The 19,489-nt window shown below is 36.1% G+C and overlaps 3 protein-coding genes across 4 annotated transcripts in view; all 3 read left to right on the top strand.

The window, feature by feature from the left end:
* Positions 1 to 8,996: 8,996 nt before the first annotated feature.
* Positions 8,997 to 10,636, top strand: LOC129264398 (V(D)J recombination-activating protein 1-like). The gene has a single exon (XM_064110723.1). The coding sequence runs from the start codon at positions 9,497 to 9,499 to the stop codon at positions 10,406 to 10,408; it is 912 nt and encodes a 303-aa protein (XP_063966793.1). The 5' UTR covers positions 8,997 to 9,496; the 3' UTR covers positions 10,409 to 10,636.
* A 59-nt stretch (positions 10,637 to 10,695) lies between these two features.
* On the top strand, positions 10,696 to 14,414 carry LOC129278838 (uncharacterized). Its single transcript, XM_064110048.1, has 6 exons — positions 10,696 to 11,341; positions 12,185 to 12,391; positions 13,123 to 13,199; positions 13,320 to 13,504; positions 13,776 to 14,093; positions 14,238 to 14,414. Exons 1-6 carry the CDS (start codon positions 11,070 to 11,072, stop codon positions 14,412 to 14,414), a joined length of 1,236 nt encoding a protein of 411 aa, XP_063966118.1. The 5' UTR covers positions 10,696 to 11,069.
* Positions 14,415 to 17,905: 3,491 nt separating this feature from the next.
* Positions 17,906 to 19,489, top strand: part of LOC129277985 (uricase-like) — an 11,562-nt gene continuing 9,978 nt past the window's right edge. Inside the window, exon 1 of one of the 2 annotated variants that reach the window (XM_064110724.1) lies at positions 17,906 to 18,226. The gene's annotated coding sequence lies outside the window, so the exon portion shown is untranslated. Of the gene's footprint in view, positions 18,779 to 19,489 lie in introns of both variants that reach the window. The other variant, XM_064110725.1, reaches the window with a different exon arrangement.

Raw genomic sequence — 19,489 nt, 5'->3', positions numbered from 1 at the left:
GATCAAGCGATTGGAATGGGACTATTGTCCTTTGCTGGAATGGTGTTTGTCTACTATACATTTTGGATCATTGCTTTAGTAAGCATTATTTCATCAGTATGCTATTTATTTAAATTTGTTGTTGGTGTATTACTATTAATGTTTCAAATTATAACACCATGGTATTAAGTTAGTCAGCCCACCTTCAAGATTTAAAATCAATGCCCATATGTGTGATATTAGGCCTACTGTTACATTAGGCATATCTATTACATACCGATACAGCATCAACCTTCTTGATGAAATCTGAAATGTGATTAGTTTATAGTCAAAGGAAGATGTGATGGTGATCATGATTCTTATCATTTATTTTCCTTGAAACAGCCATTTGTTGAAGAGGACCAAGTAATTCATCAGTTATTTCCTGCTAGAAAGTATGCTGTAATTATTCCATTTGCTGTTGGTGGTTTTGCTCTTTTCTGTATTGGTGAGTAGAAAGGCTTTCCCTATTCAGAATGATGATAATAATAATAATAATAACCAAGGAACTTCACACATCAAAGTCCAACCCACTCCCCGGAATCCATGTTTTGATTCCTCCAGGTTTGTAATTATCTGGATTTTCTTGCAGAATGATCATGCAGAAGTGGGTCAAAATACTATACTGTTATTATGGGGATAGTTAAAACTGCCATGATGAAATTTCTGGACACAATGGCCCATATTATGGGGTGCGTTTCATGAAGGGACTTGTCGGACAAAACTTCCGACAAGTCCAGTTTTATCGGACAGTTACCATAGTAAGAGTGCTTCTTAGCTAATCAACATCAAGGAAAGTTGTCTTATCCGACAACTTGTTGGACAAAAAAAAATTATGAAATGCTCCCTTAACTTTTAAGCCATGATATATAAACAAAGTGCTGAAATTATGGAATGCTGGAAATGTCAGATATTTGTGTCACAATTGGCTATCCATAGTTAAACCACTACTTTACACCAGTCATCAGAGGTTAGATTGAATCCAAGAAGATAATGGACCAATATGGCTGTGGTGTTCATATTTCAATGTGTAGTTTGTTTATATTATTTGTTTAAAAAAAAATCTTTATGGGTTTCCAATGAAATTTAAATATGTGTATATCTATTCTAGTTGTTTAATCTTGCTTTGCTTTGACCTCTATAATGTACCTAGTATGGTTCCATGACATTTGCTCCAACGACAATTGCTCCACTCTAAATCCCACACACTAATCAAATTACCATCTTCAACCCTGGGTTTATATACCCTACCCTAAACCTAACATAAAACCCTATTGCAACCCTAACCCTACATCTCAGACAAAATTAAGTTTGGAGCAATTTTCACAGGAGCAAATGTCAAGTCATCACATACTACATACATGTACCTACAAATGTGCCAATTTCTGTATAAGGAGGAGTTCATTTATAAAGAAAGTGATTGGATGGGGAAATCACACTATTGAATTATCTCATTCTAACAAGCTATTTAACTTTTTCTTTTGCTTTTTAGGTAACTTCATTGCATTTGTATCATTCTTCAAGAAAGAAAAGAAGTCATAGACTCGCATACAGTTATAGCAGATGTATATTATCTTTCATTGTTAGTTTCTTCTTCCTCTAACTTATTAAGTTAGCTATTTAAATTGTTTGAACTAAATTGCTCACGGGTACTGTACAGGCAATTTAGCATCAATGATACCCAAATATCAGTTGATGTACAACTCAGTCTAATACTGGATGACGACACAAAAATAATTGTAGTATATAAAATCGATGGTAAAAAGGATAAAATGCATTTAACATCTTTGCCATATACCAGTAGTCAATTTTTAAAAAAATCTAAGAAATTTCCATACTTGCGCCTTGCCCTTTTCTTGCCTGTCCAAGGGCATGATTTGAAGGTTGATGATTACTGATGTATGTAGAGTAGAAGAATGTAGTAAAAGATAAATGTGATTACAACTTCAGATTTCTTGCAATATAGCATTCAATTCTTCGCAGCAATAAATCATTACAGATTTTGTGTTTCATATATATCTATATGACAATAAAGTTTACTGCATTTCTGGGTTTGCTGTTTAAATCATTCCCGGATGCTATTGATATTATTTTCATGTCATTAAAAGTAGGATTGTAATGGTTACTACTGACTTGTTCAGTTGACCTGAGGGGTATTGGGCCTATTGCAGAAACAATTGCATTAAAATGCATGCAGCTAAAAGAAATCAAACACAAATTCCACATGTGTGCTTCTAGTTTGTTAAAAATCAAGTTGCATTTGGGTTTTTTAGTTGGTGATTGATTGCAATACTTTCTGCAACAGGGCCACTAATGTATGAATGATCATTGATCACTGTAAGCAGAGCTGAAGTGCTCTCTGTAATATGAATGATGGACCAAGGATCTTAGATGGACAGGGGCGGACCTAGGATTTACATGAGTCGGGGGGGGGGGGCAGAAAATTGAGTAATTGTATTTTTCAAAGATTTTTTTGACAAGCAAAAAACCCAACAAATACTCATCAATCCTTTACTTTTAATTTCCATCCTGAAAAAGCTGGCAAGAAAGTTAAAGTGGCAGGGTCTTCACACAGAAAATATACCTTTTGCTATCCTTACTTCCAAGTTCCAACACTATCCATCCTCTTGATCTGTGCTCAGAAGCAGATGGGGGGCGGGGAGTCCTTGCTCACCTTTTTAAGAAGGGTATTTTGCTTGTCATTTTTTCAATGTAAAGTCCCCCCCCCCCCCCCCCCCTTGGTGAATCCTGGATCAGCCTCTGTCAGTGCCTGATTGAATTTCTAATGATGTGTAAAAAGCCTGACAAAATAGATTGGTATTAAAGGAATTGAAATGCTTGGAAAAATAGCTTGGATGAAAACAGAAAAATCAGATAATAATAAGAAGGGTGTTTTTGCTTGTCATGTTTTCTATCTAAATTGCCCCCCCCCCCCTGGTGAATCCTGGATCCGCCTCTGTAAGTGCCTGATTGAATTTATAGTGATGTGTAAGAAGCCTGACAAAATAGATTGGTATTGAAGGAAATTGAAACACATGGAAGAATAGCTTGGATGAAAACAGAAAAATCAGATAATAATAAAGATCAGGCAGAGTTTGAGAACAGTTGGTAAAACAATGAGATAGTTAAGAGGATTTGATTGTTGAGATTATTTATGCTATATTGAGGTCCTCATATCGACAATGGGACCAAGATTTGTGATATCACACAAAAACTCCCCCGTTCTAGCACTGAAGATATACCAAAAACATTTGTTTTGGGGCTCATTCTAATAATATAAACTCATGTTTATGATGTATTTTGTGAAACCTCATGTGGGTGCATTGTGGTCTAGTGGTTCTGACTCGCCTTTCAAACAGAGGGTCATGGGTTCAAATCCTAGCCATGGCGTGTTTTCCTTTTATCCACACTGTGCTGCACTCGACCCAGGTTAGGTAAATGGGTACTGGCAGGAAGTAATTCCTCAAAAAGCTTTGCGTACCAGAATCGGTAGGCTAGCTTAGCTGGGGTAATATAGGAGCACCTAGCAAGGTGGATACGTGCACTATACAAATCCTATATTATTATTTATAATATTTGTTTACATGTCCTTGCATGAAAAAAAACACCTGATCTACAGATAGACGTGATAAAGCAGAAATTTAAGTAAAATATGTACAAGTGATGGAAAGTGTGACATGCACACATCTTGGTCACATTGCCAATTTGAGGATTTCTATAACATTAGTGATCTCAACATTCAAATGCTCATATCTTATTGTTTATTCAATTTTCCTTAAACTTTCAGTACGTTTCAAGAGTTTCATTCTCCACTATAATAATATTTATATTTATCAATATCCAACATGAAAGCTATATTATGGATCTGATGTTAATATTAATATTGTTTTGTGCAGAGTTCCGATTAATGGACGAAAGACAATTATTTTTCAATAAAATGTTGTATCATGAAATTTAAAAGATGAAGTACAATGTTAATCTAATGTACAAAATCATGCCTTTAAAATATTGTGAATATTTTAATTAAAAAATTTGTCAAAATGATAAGATATGCCTAAATGTTTCAATGTTTTGTGTCTTAAATATTTTAACTTTTCCTGAATCAGTGTTGCTTTAACAAATTACTGTCACCTATGTGTCACATGTATAATAATTGGTGAAAAAGACAACTCTTACAATGCTGAGTATTATTTTCAGAAATCAAAACAATAGGGGGGGGGCATATAAATTTGTAAGGAACAGTTATACTCATGACTCCAACTAAAACATGTTCTAGCGCTAAATGAGTTTTTTTCAAAAATGTTAATTAGCTTGTGATTAAAGGACAAGTCCACCCCAACAAAAAGTTGGTTTGAATAAAGAGAGAAGGGGAAAAACCCAGCATAACACTGGGAATTTCAATAAGATCGCATGTGATGTTTTTATTAAAAACATATTTTGAAATTCTGCTTATTTTACAAAACGGTTTTGCACATCCTGATTGGTATGCAAATCGGTAACAAATGACGTTACCCACTCGCTAATTCTTTTGTATTTTGATATATGAAGTATGAAAGAATTTGATTTGTTCCTCATTACTATGTGAAACAAAGTTTGATATAATAATAATATGGAGCTTTTATATAGCGCTCAAGACAATACAATTTCTAAGCACTTTACAGTTTAAACAGAATGAAATAAAACAAGTACAATATAATAAATTTAAATATAAACAAAGTATAAATTATAAGTGTACAACATTAAGAGGTAATTAATGCCAACCATAAATAACAACAAATCAATAAATGAAATAGCAAGAAAATAACATAATTAGTAATTATAAGTGAAAAACATAAAGAGGTAATGAAATATCAATCATATAACAAATCAATAGAAAGATAACTGGTCACTGCAGCAGCTTACTTGTTTTGTTGATTAAAAGATTGGTTTTGAGTCGATTTTTAAATCTTCCTGAACATGTGGAATTGCCATTGTTGTAACCTGTTGATGAATGTCATTATTGTCAAATCTGAGTGAGGAGTGTCATTGTCAAATCTGCAAAAAGTGAAATATTGTAATTAAAACCAATAAAGAAATAGTAACATCATTAGCTCTCTTATTTGCATATTACTTTATTGTGCATATAACTTTTTTGTAGAAAATAAGTGAAGGTTTCAAATGTCATAAACTTATTTGACATCTGCTTTGTGATGAAATTTTCAGCATTCTTGTTTGATTTTGCTCTTTTTACTCAAATCAAATTTCATATTGAAGTGGACTTGCAAAAATAGACATATGACTAGGGTTTTATTTCAAAAGGAACCAATTCTATGGGAATTAAAAGTTGATATAATAATTTTTTTAGAATCTGAAATTTGAAAATAATTGCTAGATATCTAAAAGATGATGGAAATATCATATTTATCATAATAAAACAATCAGAAAAAGTGGAAAATCCATGAAATGTGAATGTTCCTATTCAAAAAACAGTTATGATGTAAAGAAGATGAAACAAATATAAATTCTGAGAATTTGCATACAATTTTGAAATAAAATTTGTCCTCTTTGAAATTAAACAGCTTCCCATTAATATAGCTCATTCAGGATGTATTCACTATCTGTAGCTTTCTGATCTTATTTAATCACTAAATATGTAAGATAAGCGTTTAAAATTTAAAACTTAATCATTTAATACCAAGAGCTAGGGCTCTAGTACGTAAATAAACCCAATTTCAAATTTTCACAAAGAATCAGCGGTGTTGCAAAAAGTTTTAATGACCACACTACACTTTTGCAACATTGAAATGTTAGATATACTCAAATTGTTATTTCAAATTAATTTGACCAAAGCTTTACTCATGCAGGCTTTAAGAAACGGGGGTATAGCTAGGCCACGGGTGATGGGCGTGCACTGGATCCAGAAACCACAAATTTGAGGCCCGATTTAAAGAAAATAAATAATGGGGGAAATATGAATTTCTATCGCTTTCTAAATTGGTAATGCTCTAATTGACTGCTAATTGAGCTTTTCAGAATACCGCCCCTGGAACGGAAATTTCGGCTGAAAATGGGGGTCTCGGCCGCGGCACATATGCGGCACAAAAACTGTATAAAAAAAAAAGGAAAAAAAGTTTTAGACCAGCTGACACACGCTGTACTACATACAACAGTGAAATGATATAACAATTGCAAAAATCACGGGGAAAAAAAGACACATTCAATAAAGAGGAATAACCTATAACGTATAGGCCGACTAGGATAAATTATGTGTAGGGGAAAAACAAAATTAAGTGTGAATGTATTCCCGACAAAGAATATGAATTAAAAAGTTTAGTAGGACTTTTAAGTCAGATTGTAAGAAAAAGAGACAAACATCTATTTCGTCATAGGCCTGTATACTTTAGTCTCCTAACCCTACCCCCCCCCCCATCCCACCCTATTAAAAGGGAGTGTGAAAACTCTTGAATTTTTAAAAGTTGTGCACAAATCAGTTGCAATGTCACCTTTAATAAAAAAGAGAAAAAGTGCCCTTATTATATCCTGGTCGCTTAGTACATGCGTTCTCTGTCTTTGAAAAATGTGCCTCCCTATCCCTTTGACATATGAGCCTCCCCCCCCCCCCCCCTCCAAATTAAAGTTTTCTGATATAAGATTTTTGCGGGGATTTTTGCCACAAATCTATACCAAGTTGTTTTGTGTCCGGACGTGTTGTGTATCCAGCCCATCCGGACAATCAAATTAAGTCATTTGGAAAAGTTATCAAGCAAAGTTTCATCTATTTTTAGTACAAAGTCTTAGGAAATATTAAAGAGACCCCCCCCCCCCCCCCCCCATCCTAGATACTATACTTGTACGTTTTCTACGTGCAAAATCCAGCTATAGAATAAGATAAGCCAGGCCAAGCTAGCTAGCGCTAGCTAGCTAGCTGGCATGAGCGCATGCGCTGCTCTGGTATTTCATAACAGAATATGTGGATGTTGAGTGGAGGCATCACGTCGAAGTTGCCAACTAACGATTGTTTAATAATTAATTGTTGTAAATCGTACCGCAGATTTCGTTTTTAGACAAGGTAAATATCATATTGCATTTGAAAAGAGAGTCAGGTCAAGATTTGCGTATGTATGGTGAGTGTTCCGCAGGGACTCGGTTTTATAATTATAAGGGGAGCAATAAAAAGCTCTCCTAGAACTTTTAAGGAGAGCGGTAGAGGAGCACTTCAAAAAGCTCTTCTTCAACGTACAAGGGGAGCTTTTTGCCCAATTAACAAAATGGATGGAGGAAATGTATGTACTATAAAATTACAATCAACAACCAAAGGAAGTATTTATAATTGTTTTACAATGTATTGTAATTAGATTGTGTGTTGTAAAACCTGTTTTAGTTAGGTTTTGACTTGGCTAAAAGTTAAGTCACTGACAATTTTTTTTTTTTTTTTCGGGGGCTCCATTTTAATTTTTTTGTCAAATTTCGGGGGCTCTTTTTAAATGCTACTTTTTTGTATTTTGAGGAATACCAGTTCACTTATTAAGGAATTATTACTTTTTGTTTAATATTAAATATTGTATGATTTTTAAAGTTATTTATCATGTTTAGAATCTTGGATGTGGGTGTGTGTGGATGGGTGGGTGTGTGTGGGTGTGTGCGTGTGTGTGTGACTGTGAGTTGGACTTGGATATATAAATGAATTCAACATCTAATTTCTACTCCATTTATTCCAGTACAATACCCTAGTCAGCCATGTACATGTAATAAAGGCCCATCACATACCCTAACTTTTCCTGAAGTTCTTTGAAAACGCAGATCTCCATGAAAATTTAATTTCTCTATGGGGGAGTCTAAATTTGGTGAGAATGTATTCATTAAGAACTTAAATATACATGACAATGAAGAAATCATCAAACTTTATTGGCAGTTTTGAATAATATTCCTGAAATGTAAACTCTGTCTGAAACAGAAAATCACCATCATTGAGGCCTTTACTGAGCGAATTGTCCCCCAGAGCTCTGGCAGAGAGACAGAGCTCCAACTGGCTAGCTAGTAAAAGCGCCAATGCGTGAGCCTGCCGCCGTCCTTGTAAAAAAAGATGGAGCTTTGTTTGATGATTTATTGTCTGATATAATACCTCATCCCCTAGAAAAAGAAAACAAATGATTTTTTAGTTATAATTGATAAATTAGATAACTTATTTTGGAAGTTAATAAGCCGTTTTGAAAAGCAAAGCCGAATGACAACTCACCAATGCTAGGTTACTAGATTCTGGGATTTATTTCCTGTGTAATTCGAATTATTTTATCACAGAATTGTGATATCTGTAGGGGAAACATGTGCAATCGAAATGGCACACGGTGGTAGTCATGATGGACCCCTATACATGCAACTCTTTCCCGACCGTTGCGTTGATTTTTTTTTCCATACCTGGTACCATGTGTATGGAAATACGTGGTACAGAAAAAATAACGCAACTTCGGAATTTGAAACTGCGCTACTCGCTACTTTTAAGGCTTATTCGTGATTTTGAGTGTGGATTTTGGATGGTTTTTAAATGGTAAGCGGAGCTCGAGCATATGGCACTAGTGGGCGGTTGAGTTGTTATCACTCGGCAATAATTTCGGGGGCGACATTCAGATTTTATGTCGCCCCCGAAAGCATGATTTTGGGTGATTTCGAGGGCGACTTTAGGCATTTTCGCGCAGGTCAGCTATCGCGAGGCGCGCTATAAATCGCGCTACCAAAAATTGATTAAGGCGCGCATGTAGCGCGCGATCGCTCTCGCGCGCCTTAAAATCGAGTCCCTGGTTCCGGGGTCTTAAGTTGAGATTTCGGCGCGAGCTTGCTTCGGCTAGCTCTCACGTTCACTTGACTTTACCGTCAGTAGATTCGTCACGGTCCCGGCAATGTCGGGGGCATGGCCATGGTCAGTGACGGATCACGTATGTGAATGCAGGTGCAAGCTCCCTAGCATATGTATAGCGTCTTGACCGAGAGAGGGCTCACTCATCTTTAAAATTTAAATACCCCCGCGAAACTCGAACTTGTTGCTACCGGGTTGCTACTGACGCTTTGCGCGATATTGCTCTCACATCTAGGTCATTTGGGGAAACCCCAGAGAGGTGGCCAACCTCATCTTGTAATGAAAATCAAATATATGATACACATACATTCGTAGAAAACAATGGTAACATTCAAAACAAGAAATCAAAACACCGGCAATCAATTTTGAATCAGCCGGCGGCAAGCGGGTGTGTCGGTCCCATATACTCGTAGGATATCACAGTAAATATTATCAGTATTTATGAGGTTTCTTTAAAAAAAAATATTACCAATCTACAATTTTTCATACCTTTGTTTTGGTTTTATATCAAAATTGACTGGTATTGTTTAAACTGTCTTTCATTTCTAGCTATCCTACAGTTTTTTGTGCACTCATCTTGTGTTGTTGGTTTTGACCTTGTGTGGTGGTTTTATTTGTTCTTACTGTACTGTACACACATTTAAATGCATGGAACAGCATATTAAGTGTTTGTCATTGTTGTGTCGATTTTGTGGGAGGAGGGTTATAACTGAATTGGGAAAGAAGGGGCATTCGTATAGTGTATCAACCTACCATCAGATAATTCTAGAGAAATTTAATATTGACATTTCAGAGGACACTTTAGATATACACCCAAACAAATTTTGCAGCACATGCTATTGCCATCTCACAATCAAGAAACCATTACATTGGACACCAAAAAAATGGGACACACATAGGAGAACATCACACTGTCATACATGTACACATTTTAAAGAAACACAAACACCAGGCAGACCAAAGAAAAGAAAAGCTGGTGGCCGCCCCCCTGCAACAACAACACCCCAGTCTCACTTTTCTCAATTAGGAGTATCACTATCAGGAACAACAGACAATCAAAAATACAACATCAATCAAGACACATTTCACATTGATAATTCACTACAATTCCTTTTGTGTTGTGTTTGTAGGTCTGTTGTGTCATGTCCTGTCGAGTCACCTTGTAACCACCTGTTTTGTCTTGACTGTATATCGTCTCTCTTTGTCAAAGTGTCTGTTAGCTGTCCTCTTTGTAACATTCAATTTCATTATTCTCAAACACACACACCAGCCGCATACATCATCACATTACTACAAAATCTTCATGTTCAGTGTTCACATTGTAAAACATCCCTTCACTACACCCAAACATCAGGCCATTCGTGTCATACTCGTGTAAACTGTGACCATACATACGCAAAATGTACGCAAATGGACCTCAACACCCAACAACGCCGGCAGATAGCCTCTGAATACCTCAAATGTCAGATGGCCAAGTCACATGATGGTATGTCAGCCAGCATAGGTTTAGCAGGTCGTGGAAAGGTAAATGCAAAAGTCTTATCTCCTAGCTACCGGTAGTTTAAAGTAACAATCATCATCACATATTTCAAACTTGCAGAAGATTTTGTGGAAGACGAACAAGTTAGGGTCTCAAAATATATCATTCTCTTTATCATTGTCAGTCAAATTTATTTCAGAAGTTTCAACATTTAAAAAAGTTATTTCAATAGTCCCAGTAGATTTGAATTATGCAAGGTTGATCAGGTTGAATTCACATATAAAGGCAAATGATTGGGTATATATTACCCAAGTAATATTAGTAAATATGTATTTTATTATATACATATTATATATATAATTTCAGTTTCATACATTTAAGTTTTCATACTGTAAAGAAATTAGCCATTAATGTATTTTAGTTCACAGTATAAGAAACAAATAAAATAATCATAATGGTGCATATATCATGTAAGTATAACAACAAAACTTTGCCCCCCCCCCACCAAACAAAACTAAAAATAACAAAAGAAAACATGGATTTCTAGAAAGTCATAGATATCATTTAATTGCTATAATTTAACTATTTTCTAGATACACAACCCTGTATGTTGAATCCTCATTAGATATACATGTATTCTAAAAGATTTTAATAATTTTACACCATTATCTTGAATAATATAATGTTATTTTGAAAATGAAACTTCAGCGGTAACTTGCCATCTATATATTCTTACAGCCTATGAGAGCTTTCAAAATTCCAAGCAGCATCGTACCAAGTACAACCTGTTCATCATCCACCCTCCGTAAAAGAACGTCAATAATACATCATGTAAGGCAAGAGGTTTCTGGTGGGAGAGAGGCAGCCGATACTCAACAGCAACATGAAGTTTCCCAATCTGCAAGCATCACAGGGATCTTGGGCCCACAACCCCTCCATATTCCATCAAGAGACATTATGGAGCTGAAAAGCTTCTTCAGCTTGAGTTGGAGAAAGCTACGACGTTTGAAGAGGTGACTTGAACAATCTTTGTTATGGACATTCATGTAATTACACCCCGGAAGAGGGTACTCAGATTTGGTTTGGACGGGGATCTGCAGCTGAAGAGTTCATACCCATACCTATTAAGTTAATGGGTCATTTAGTCAGAAAGGAATAATAATAATAACAATAATAATAATAATAACAATAATAATGATAATAATAATAATAATAATAATAATAATAATAATAATAATAATAATAATAATAATAATAATAATAACCTGCTCAACATTTGCATCACATGATACGTCTCTATGGACTTTTAAAGTACTTTGGATGTTCTTACCCTGGCTTTAGCCCCTGGAGCCTTTATACAGATCTCAGTGCATTCAAGGAATGAATCCTACCAGGTACCCACTTACAACACCTGGGTCGAGTGTGGCAAATGTAGATTAATATCTTGCTAAAGGACATTGGTACTGTGGTGGGATTTGAACCCCAGATCTCGTGGTTCACATTCCCTTGACTTATCCACAGCACCTTTACAGGGTACCAATTAAAAGGGATTTCATTTTTTTGTAAAGACCACTTTTGCATCTCGAATGATATTCTCAAACGACGAGAATATATACGGGCGAGAATATCATTCTTAACAATAAAGTTACCCATGTTTTGGAGGTTTTCTGGCACAAAACATTACCCCATGCTTTGGGATTTCTTTAAAAAAAGTGACCCATTAGAGTGGCACATATCCCCATATACCTTATAAGATGAGTATTCCCCCCCCCCCCACCCCACCAGGAATTACACCTCATACTAGATTAAGTCATTAATACAATAAAAATACAATACCTAAATATATTTCTTAACAGCTGGCTAAAAGAACGGAGAATTTCTACAGGAAATGAGAGGGAAGTGAGGAGACTCCAAGATGATGTGGTAAAAAACAACATTACCGGGGAACTGTTGCCTCTCCAACAAGGCTCAAGTGAGACTGGCATGGAAATTAAGGAGACCCCGGTAGTAACAGTAAGCAGCCTCAGTGCCCTTGTCAAGGACTTACTAGAGGAATATGATCGGTGAGTTCTACCTGTGATAATGTAAACAAAACCATTAAAGCAAATCATTAACATAACAAAAGAAGAAAGATATTTTAAATATCATTAAAAATGATTACTGAATGCACCAATTACAAAAAAAAATGATAGGGATGAATTCACAAGAGAGTTTTAAACCTCCTTTGTGAATTTGGGCCATAGTGTTTCTGATATTGATATCTATTCCTTATCCTCAGAAGCATTATGATTTTATTCTGGTAATATAATTTTATTAATTAAACCCATTTAAATCAAATTAAATAGCCCTTTGAATAATGCAATAATATCCTATTTCTACATATCTACAGACTTGGAGAGCTCACCTGGCATGACGACCACATCCCCGAAGGAGAAATTTGGTTGAAAGTGGGAGGCGACAAAGGGGGAGGAACTTTCAAGCTAATGGTGCAATTGGCCAATGTGAAGCGACCCAATAGCCTCCACAACACCCGGGTGATCATGTTGTTCCCTGGATCTGACTCCACTTACAACCTCGATGTCTCTCTGGAGACCATTAGATGCCAAATTGCTGATTTGGAGTCAATGTCATGGCGGTGTGTTTTCTTCTTCTGTTGAATAAAATATTAATATCCATAAAAATCAAAAAGATTACCAGAACCTATAAAATTTCAATGAGTAAGATTTCTAATGTGAATGTAGTTATTTGGTATGTGAATTTTATTGTGTCTATCTCATATTTTGTCTTTATACAGAGGGAAAACCATGAAAGTCTTTGCCTTCGGCGACTATGAATATCTGACCCGCATGTATGGACTCACTGGCCCCAATGGTAAGCCTTACTTTCATAAACATTATATATACATATATATTACTTTGATTGAATAGAGGTAATTAAAAAAAAAAAAAAATTTCTCTTGACTTGTATCCCCATTTTTTTTTTCTTCACCAGGCCGTCATTGCTGTCTCTACTGTGAGATGACCAAGAAGGAAATGGCTGACCCACCAATGGCTGTCCCCCGTCAGCGAAGCCTGCAGACCCTCAAGGAATCCCTGAACCACTTCAAAACCTGTGGCATCCCAAAGGAATCTAATAACGTCATCAGATCCCCATTCTTTGACATTCCAATAAATAGGGTAAGATATTTAAGAAAAAAATGATTTCAATAGCCAAATGCTTAATCAGTAGCCAGAATATAACTCTCACCAGGGGTGGGGTGGGTGTGTAATCGGATCTGTATCTTACCACAGACCTTTATGCTTATCGGGTTATAGCTACTTTAAACCCCTCAGGAAGACAAACATTCAGAACATTCAAAAGTGAAATCTTAATTTCATCTGCAATGATGACAATGAAAATTGTTATTAATACCTCTGATATTATAAGCCCTTTTCTCTTATTTATCAGGTCTGTCCTCCTGGGCTCCATATCTCCCTCGGGGTCTTCTTGAAGCACTTCAACTCGCTCTGCCAAGCATGTCACACTCTGGACCTGGAGATTGGCCAGTCCTTGGCAAAAAGTCCTACAGACCAACTGGAAGCAAAAGAGGCCTTCAAACAGCAGCTGAAGAAGCTGAGTCTCCAGTCAAGACTGAAGCTTGCTGAGGAAGAACTCCACGACCTCATGGACCAGCACATGATGGTTGGACTTCTTTACCCTGAAGCTGAACCGCCCACCCTCATCCTGGAAATGGCTGAAGAGAAGAAGAGAGAGAAAGTTACACTGGTTAGTATCTTGGATGTCACACTGGCAGTATTGTAAATACGAGTTGCATACGTTTTAATCTTAAATCATGTATAGATGTACCAAATGCATCTTTAACTAAAATTAATATAAAATTTAACATATAAAATCTTTTTTTATTTGTAGGAGAAGGAAATAGGCAAAATACCAGAAATGACAGTTCACTCTGGACCAACTAATGTTGGTCTAGAAGAAGCACTACAGCAGTTGAGAGTGAGCAGACAGGCGTACCATGGTCGTTCATTTGTAGGGAACCATGTACATAAATGTTTACAGGTGAGTAGAGTATATCATGAAAAGTAAGAACATTCCTGAAATATACTACTATATTTACACAAATTATAGTAATTCACATTGTCTTTCTTTTGAATAATACAAGAAAATATAAATTCTAGATGTTTGCTTCTTGCCTAATGTCCACTTTATTCTAATAGTAAATGTCACTATCCTTTTACTTTGAACCTATCTTCGTGTACCTTGTTCCAACAGCCTGAGAACACTGATCTGATCACTGCTGCTATATCAAAGAAGGTACAGTCACTCTGCCCCAACGACCGGGACCTCATCCAGAAGGCAGAAGAGATAGCCAGCAAGTATAACACTTTGCTAAAGCTGTTCGGGGCATGCCACCGGGGTATAAACACGGGTACTTTCCTGGACGACTCAGTCATCGACAAGCTGGGTAAGAGTCTAAGAGATCATGATCATAAAGGTCAGCTGCAAAAAAAAAATGAAATGCAAGTAATTTTCATATCAAATAAATAAAGAGTGACAGAGCAAGAAAATATCAATTGACACTGAAGAAGCAAAAATATTACTAGAAAATAACATTTATAGATCTCTATTTTTGTTTTTTCTATCGTTTATTTACTGACAGACAAAGACATCAAAGAGTATATGTTGTTCTACCGTCAGAACTTCCCCACAGAGAGCGTGACCCCCAAACAGCATCTATTGCAGTATCATGTCATCCCCTGGTTCAGAGACTGGAGAGCAAGCCTTGGGATGATGGGTGAACAAGGGGGAGAGTCGGTCCACTGCCAACTCAACAACATTTCAAGAGATTTGAGGGGCTACAACGATGACCTCAAACTCAATATACAATGTGTAAAAAATCAGTGGATATTAAGTAGCCCCTCAAATTACAATAAGTTCAGTTAGATCCACTCTAAATACCCTCTCAATCTCGGAGTAGAGAAGTAGAGAAGTGTACACTGAATTCTATGTATACAGAGCTTGTGGGGTCTTTAATTTTTTTTATTCATCTTATTTTATTCTATTATTTTTTATATTTTTTATTTGCAATCTAAGAATATATTCTTGCCTTGGGAATTAAACTTAGAATTAAATAAGAGTGTATATAGCATTAAACAAAAAATTGATTCGAATGGCTTTACTGAAGTAGGTCACCTTTTTGTTCTCTGTAATAGACATGCAGTAGAGAATTATGTTGAAACTTTAATCTATGACTATATTTCAAAAACATTGTATAGAATAGAATGATTGATTAGAATGCATTATGTATTTACATATATAGTCTAATAAAGTCTGTTCTGCAATATCTGGAATCTGCAATATCAGCTAGATACCAGTATCCATTAGCGGATGAAGTACAGAGAATCAGAGATACATGTACTACTGCCAGTGTGTAGGATTTAGGATCAGTGGACAAGTATCCAGACTTATTATTATTATTATCATCATTATTATTATCATCATTAATTATTATTACTTTTATTTGTATCAATACATTTAACTTCATCAGGCTGTAGACATTTGTTTATGAACAAAAATCAGAAACATTTACGTCTGGTCACAAAGAGTGTACCAATATTTATGTCTGGATAACTTGTGCACTAGACTAATGTGCACATTATTGCATTTGACTTTGACAAGTTCGGTTGATATTGAGAATAGAGAGAGAATAAAAGAATAAATACATCAACTATGACAGAATTTGATAAAACAGTGGCTGGAATAAGGTCTGTGATGTTAATTGTCTTTGTTAATGCAGATTTCTAAACATGATGGGTGATCATAATCATATGGATGTGATAACTGACAAGCTGTTTGGAATCACTTCTGGGTACATTTTTGTAGAAAAAGTCACAGAATTTTGACAGACATATATACATGTATACACAGTTGTAAATTTAGGAAACACAAGAGCTAGAGCCAACAGCCCACAGAAACTCCCCAACAGAGTAATATTTTCCCAAGGGATTATATTTTCCAAAAAGCCTGCAGTGCTCAGCTGAGGGAAAATATAGTCCGAGGGAAAAAATAAAAAATAAAATAACATACATGTAGCATTTCCATTGGAGATCCGCGTGCTCAAGTTGCTGCAGCTCTTATCCCCTCTAGGCTTTACTGTAGAAGATGTGATGGCATTTGGACGTTCATGTACCTCTACTCAGTATCTGTAATAGACCCAGGCGCGTAGCCAGGGGGGAGGGGGGGGGGCGCTAGCCCCCCCCCCCCAAAAAAAAAAACGCCAGCCAAAAAGAGAGAGAGAGAGAGAGAAAAAAAAGTAAGAGGACGTAAAATTATATAAAGAAAAAGCAGACAAAGAAACATTTTTTAATATTCAGACAAGGATTATAAGAGTCGAGAACGGTACAACGAATCATCTTCTTACTCGAATAATTTAATGAAATGTCAACACTCCCCCCCCCCTGCACCCACACGCTTCGCGTGCTCACTACCGCCCCCCCCCTAAAATAAAATCCTAGCTACGTGGGTGAATAGACCTATTAAATTTAATATAATACAACATTAATACTCAAAGACACTAATAAATTAAATAATACTAGGTCTAGACCTAATAATAATATATGCCTATTATAATATACCATTACCAATTACAATAACAATTATATTTCTATACTATAGTATAGGCCCTAGACAATACGCATTACCATTACATTAGCATTGACTCTCTACGCTTTAAATCAGCTGGAGTGGGCCCTACGGCCCCTACTCCCTTGCTCAAAATTATACCCGACCCGGAACATCTAGCATTCTGTAGACTCTACTTCTAGTTCTAACTTCTAGTTCTAACTTCTAGGACTAGGCCTATCATAAAAATAATACAATTGGGTCTATTATTATGTTAACAACACAATTGAAGTGCCTTGTTCAAGTTGTTCCACGATTTAGCCAAAAGTGTGATACAGCAACGCTGTTTCGTGTTAGGGCCGACTGTGTATACGCGTACCCCCGACCAAGTTGTCTCAGTCATCGAAGTGGGACTGGGAGTCTACGCCTACGCAAACGGCGGTGGAGCGTACACCGCGCCGCTGTAATCGAACATCTGCGGCTTTTGGCAAACAGCACATTGTATTTTACAGTAAGTTAGACAAGTAAACATACTTTGATCAAGATCACATTCAAATCAGACACTCTCAAACATTCATCTCCATTAAAATCACGATCTTAACCGACTACAGTGCTTGAATGGTGACGTCATGTTCAGACAGTGGCAATTTTTCAACCAAAAATCTTTAATATTTACCTAAAAGTAGCACCAACCCAAGGAGAAGTCTAGTTGATCAAAAAACTGTAGGATGGTCAAAAATGAGAAGAATGAGAAGTATATGTCCTCGTTCCCTATTATGCAAAAGCTAAAAATAGTAAAAATTATAGTTTTTCCTAAAACGCATATTTTGGGAAGGTTTAAAAATTCAAATTTTATTTAACAATTTTTTGGCAAAATAAGGTATTTTATCATAAAGGTATAATTCAAAAAATAGATACGATTGGTAATGATTGCTACCCTCGAAATAATAATATGAATACGTATTTAAGGGGTATGTTTTTGTTTCACGTCATGTTTTAGTCATTTTTGATTGGTAGTTTGGCAAACATGTGGCAACTTTTGTTTACATTCTTCCTCGGTTCGCGACGATTCGACCTACTTTGTGGATGACGTCATAAGGCAAAATGGATGCGCACGTTACGCGCCCCTACAGTAAATTACGTGGGATGCGCCGAAGAAAACTGCTGGAGTGGAAGTAGACCAAAAGCTTCAGTCTCTGTATTTTGATTGTTCTGCTGAACTGCGTTGGCTCCACTCACCAATACATAGACTGAACTCACTGAAGAGTTGTTGGCCCGTACGTACAGACAATGTGAATGTAGCCAGTTAGCACTAAACGTTAAATCTAACACTCCAGTAACATTCAGCGGAAACCTGATTTTCGGATTGTTTATAGTTATGATTAGGCTACATAAAAATAAAATGTCACATTGTAATAAAAAAGAAATTACATCCAAATTTACGAAAAAAATATATAAAATTCAGAAATATCGTACCTTAGACAGCAGTTACCGATAATTCCTTTCAAATAATGATCAGAACATGGTCATCTCGATCCTTTCGTTGGTCAACGTACAGTCATCTTGATTCTTGGATGACGTCATCCTTACAGTTACACTTACAGACGTATTTACCCGTCGCTATATTTATATAGCGATTTGCGCTTGTACTAGATGTGCGTACGTTCGGAACTTGTCGCTCGCATTGATTGGCCAGGATATTGAAAATTCTGATAGGAAAGCCTTGATAAAAGCACAACTTGTTGAACGTAGAGGGCAGCAACACACGGCCGCCATGTTTTCCTCTCTGCTCTGGCAGAAAAATTTTAAAAATCAGGAATAAATCATCGGTAACGTATCTTTAGATATTTTCTTGGAATGTGAATAGTATCAAAAGAAAGATTAGAGTCTAACGAAATAGTGGGCCTTCGTTCAAGATAATATAATGTCATTTAGAATTAAAAAAAAAAAATCTAGACAAAACCTGGTCGCCCAAATTGGTGGACCTGATTACACATGCAGGCTCGCACTAACACACTACCGTCAGTGAATGGGGATTTCAGAAATTGGTAAATAAATCCCCAGAAACGACGGCTACTGACGTAGGCTTACTCTCCATGAAGCCTGGGACGGGATGGCATAGGCCCACACACACTGAGTATTTCGGAGACAACAATGTTGCTCCAAAATACTTGTTTTCTTTAATTTATCAAAAACTAATGTAAATGGAATACAACTTCATTTTCCCCATTAGGAAATATTTCTTTTTACAAGAATTTCCTAATGAATGATTAGAATGGAAAATATGTTGAAACTACTGGAATGTCAGTTTTCCATCTAAAATGATGGAAGATCGCATTTTTATTTTCAAGTCCAATTTGAGCATGTGGGGACAAAGTCAAATGTTTTGAATGGTTTTGCTTGCATCCTGTCAAGAATTTAAATTATTTCTCTTTTGTGACAGTTGATAAACGTAATAAGTTACCAAATTAAAGGAAAATCAGCCAAAAAGCATTTAAAATGAACGATTCTCATGCAAGAAGCCATCTTGGAATCTGACA

The sequence above is a fragment of the Lytechinus pictus genome, chromosome 15 (genome assembly GCF_037042905.1).
Source record: "Lytechinus pictus isolate F3 Inbred chromosome 15, Lp3.0, whole genome shotgun sequence".
In the NCBI taxonomy this organism is placed as follows: domain Eukaryota; kingdom Metazoa; phylum Echinodermata; class Echinoidea; order Temnopleuroida; family Toxopneustidae; genus Lytechinus; species Lytechinus pictus.
The sequence above is the reverse complement of the archived record's forward strand: the minus strand, read 5'-3'. Positions and strand labels throughout refer to the sequence as shown.

Bases quoted from the DNA above. Each gene is read 5' to 3' on its own strand.
- LOC129278838 (XM_064110048.1), top strand. From the start codon at position 11,070: ATGAGAGCTTTCAAAATTCCAAGCAGCATCGTACCAAGTACAACCTGT. The intron at 13,200-13,319 runs GTAAGCCTTACT...TTTCTTCACCAG, and splicing joins TGGACTCACTGGCCCCAATG to GCCGTCATTGCTGTCTCTAC. The intron at 14,094-14,237 runs GTTAGTATCTTG...TTTTATTTGTAG, and splicing joins AGAGAGAGAAAGTTACACTG to GAGAAGGAAATAGGCAAAAT.
- LOC129264398 (XM_064110723.1), top strand. From the start codon at position 9,497: ATGGAACAGCATATTAAGTGTTTGTCATTGTTGTGTCGATTTTGTGGG.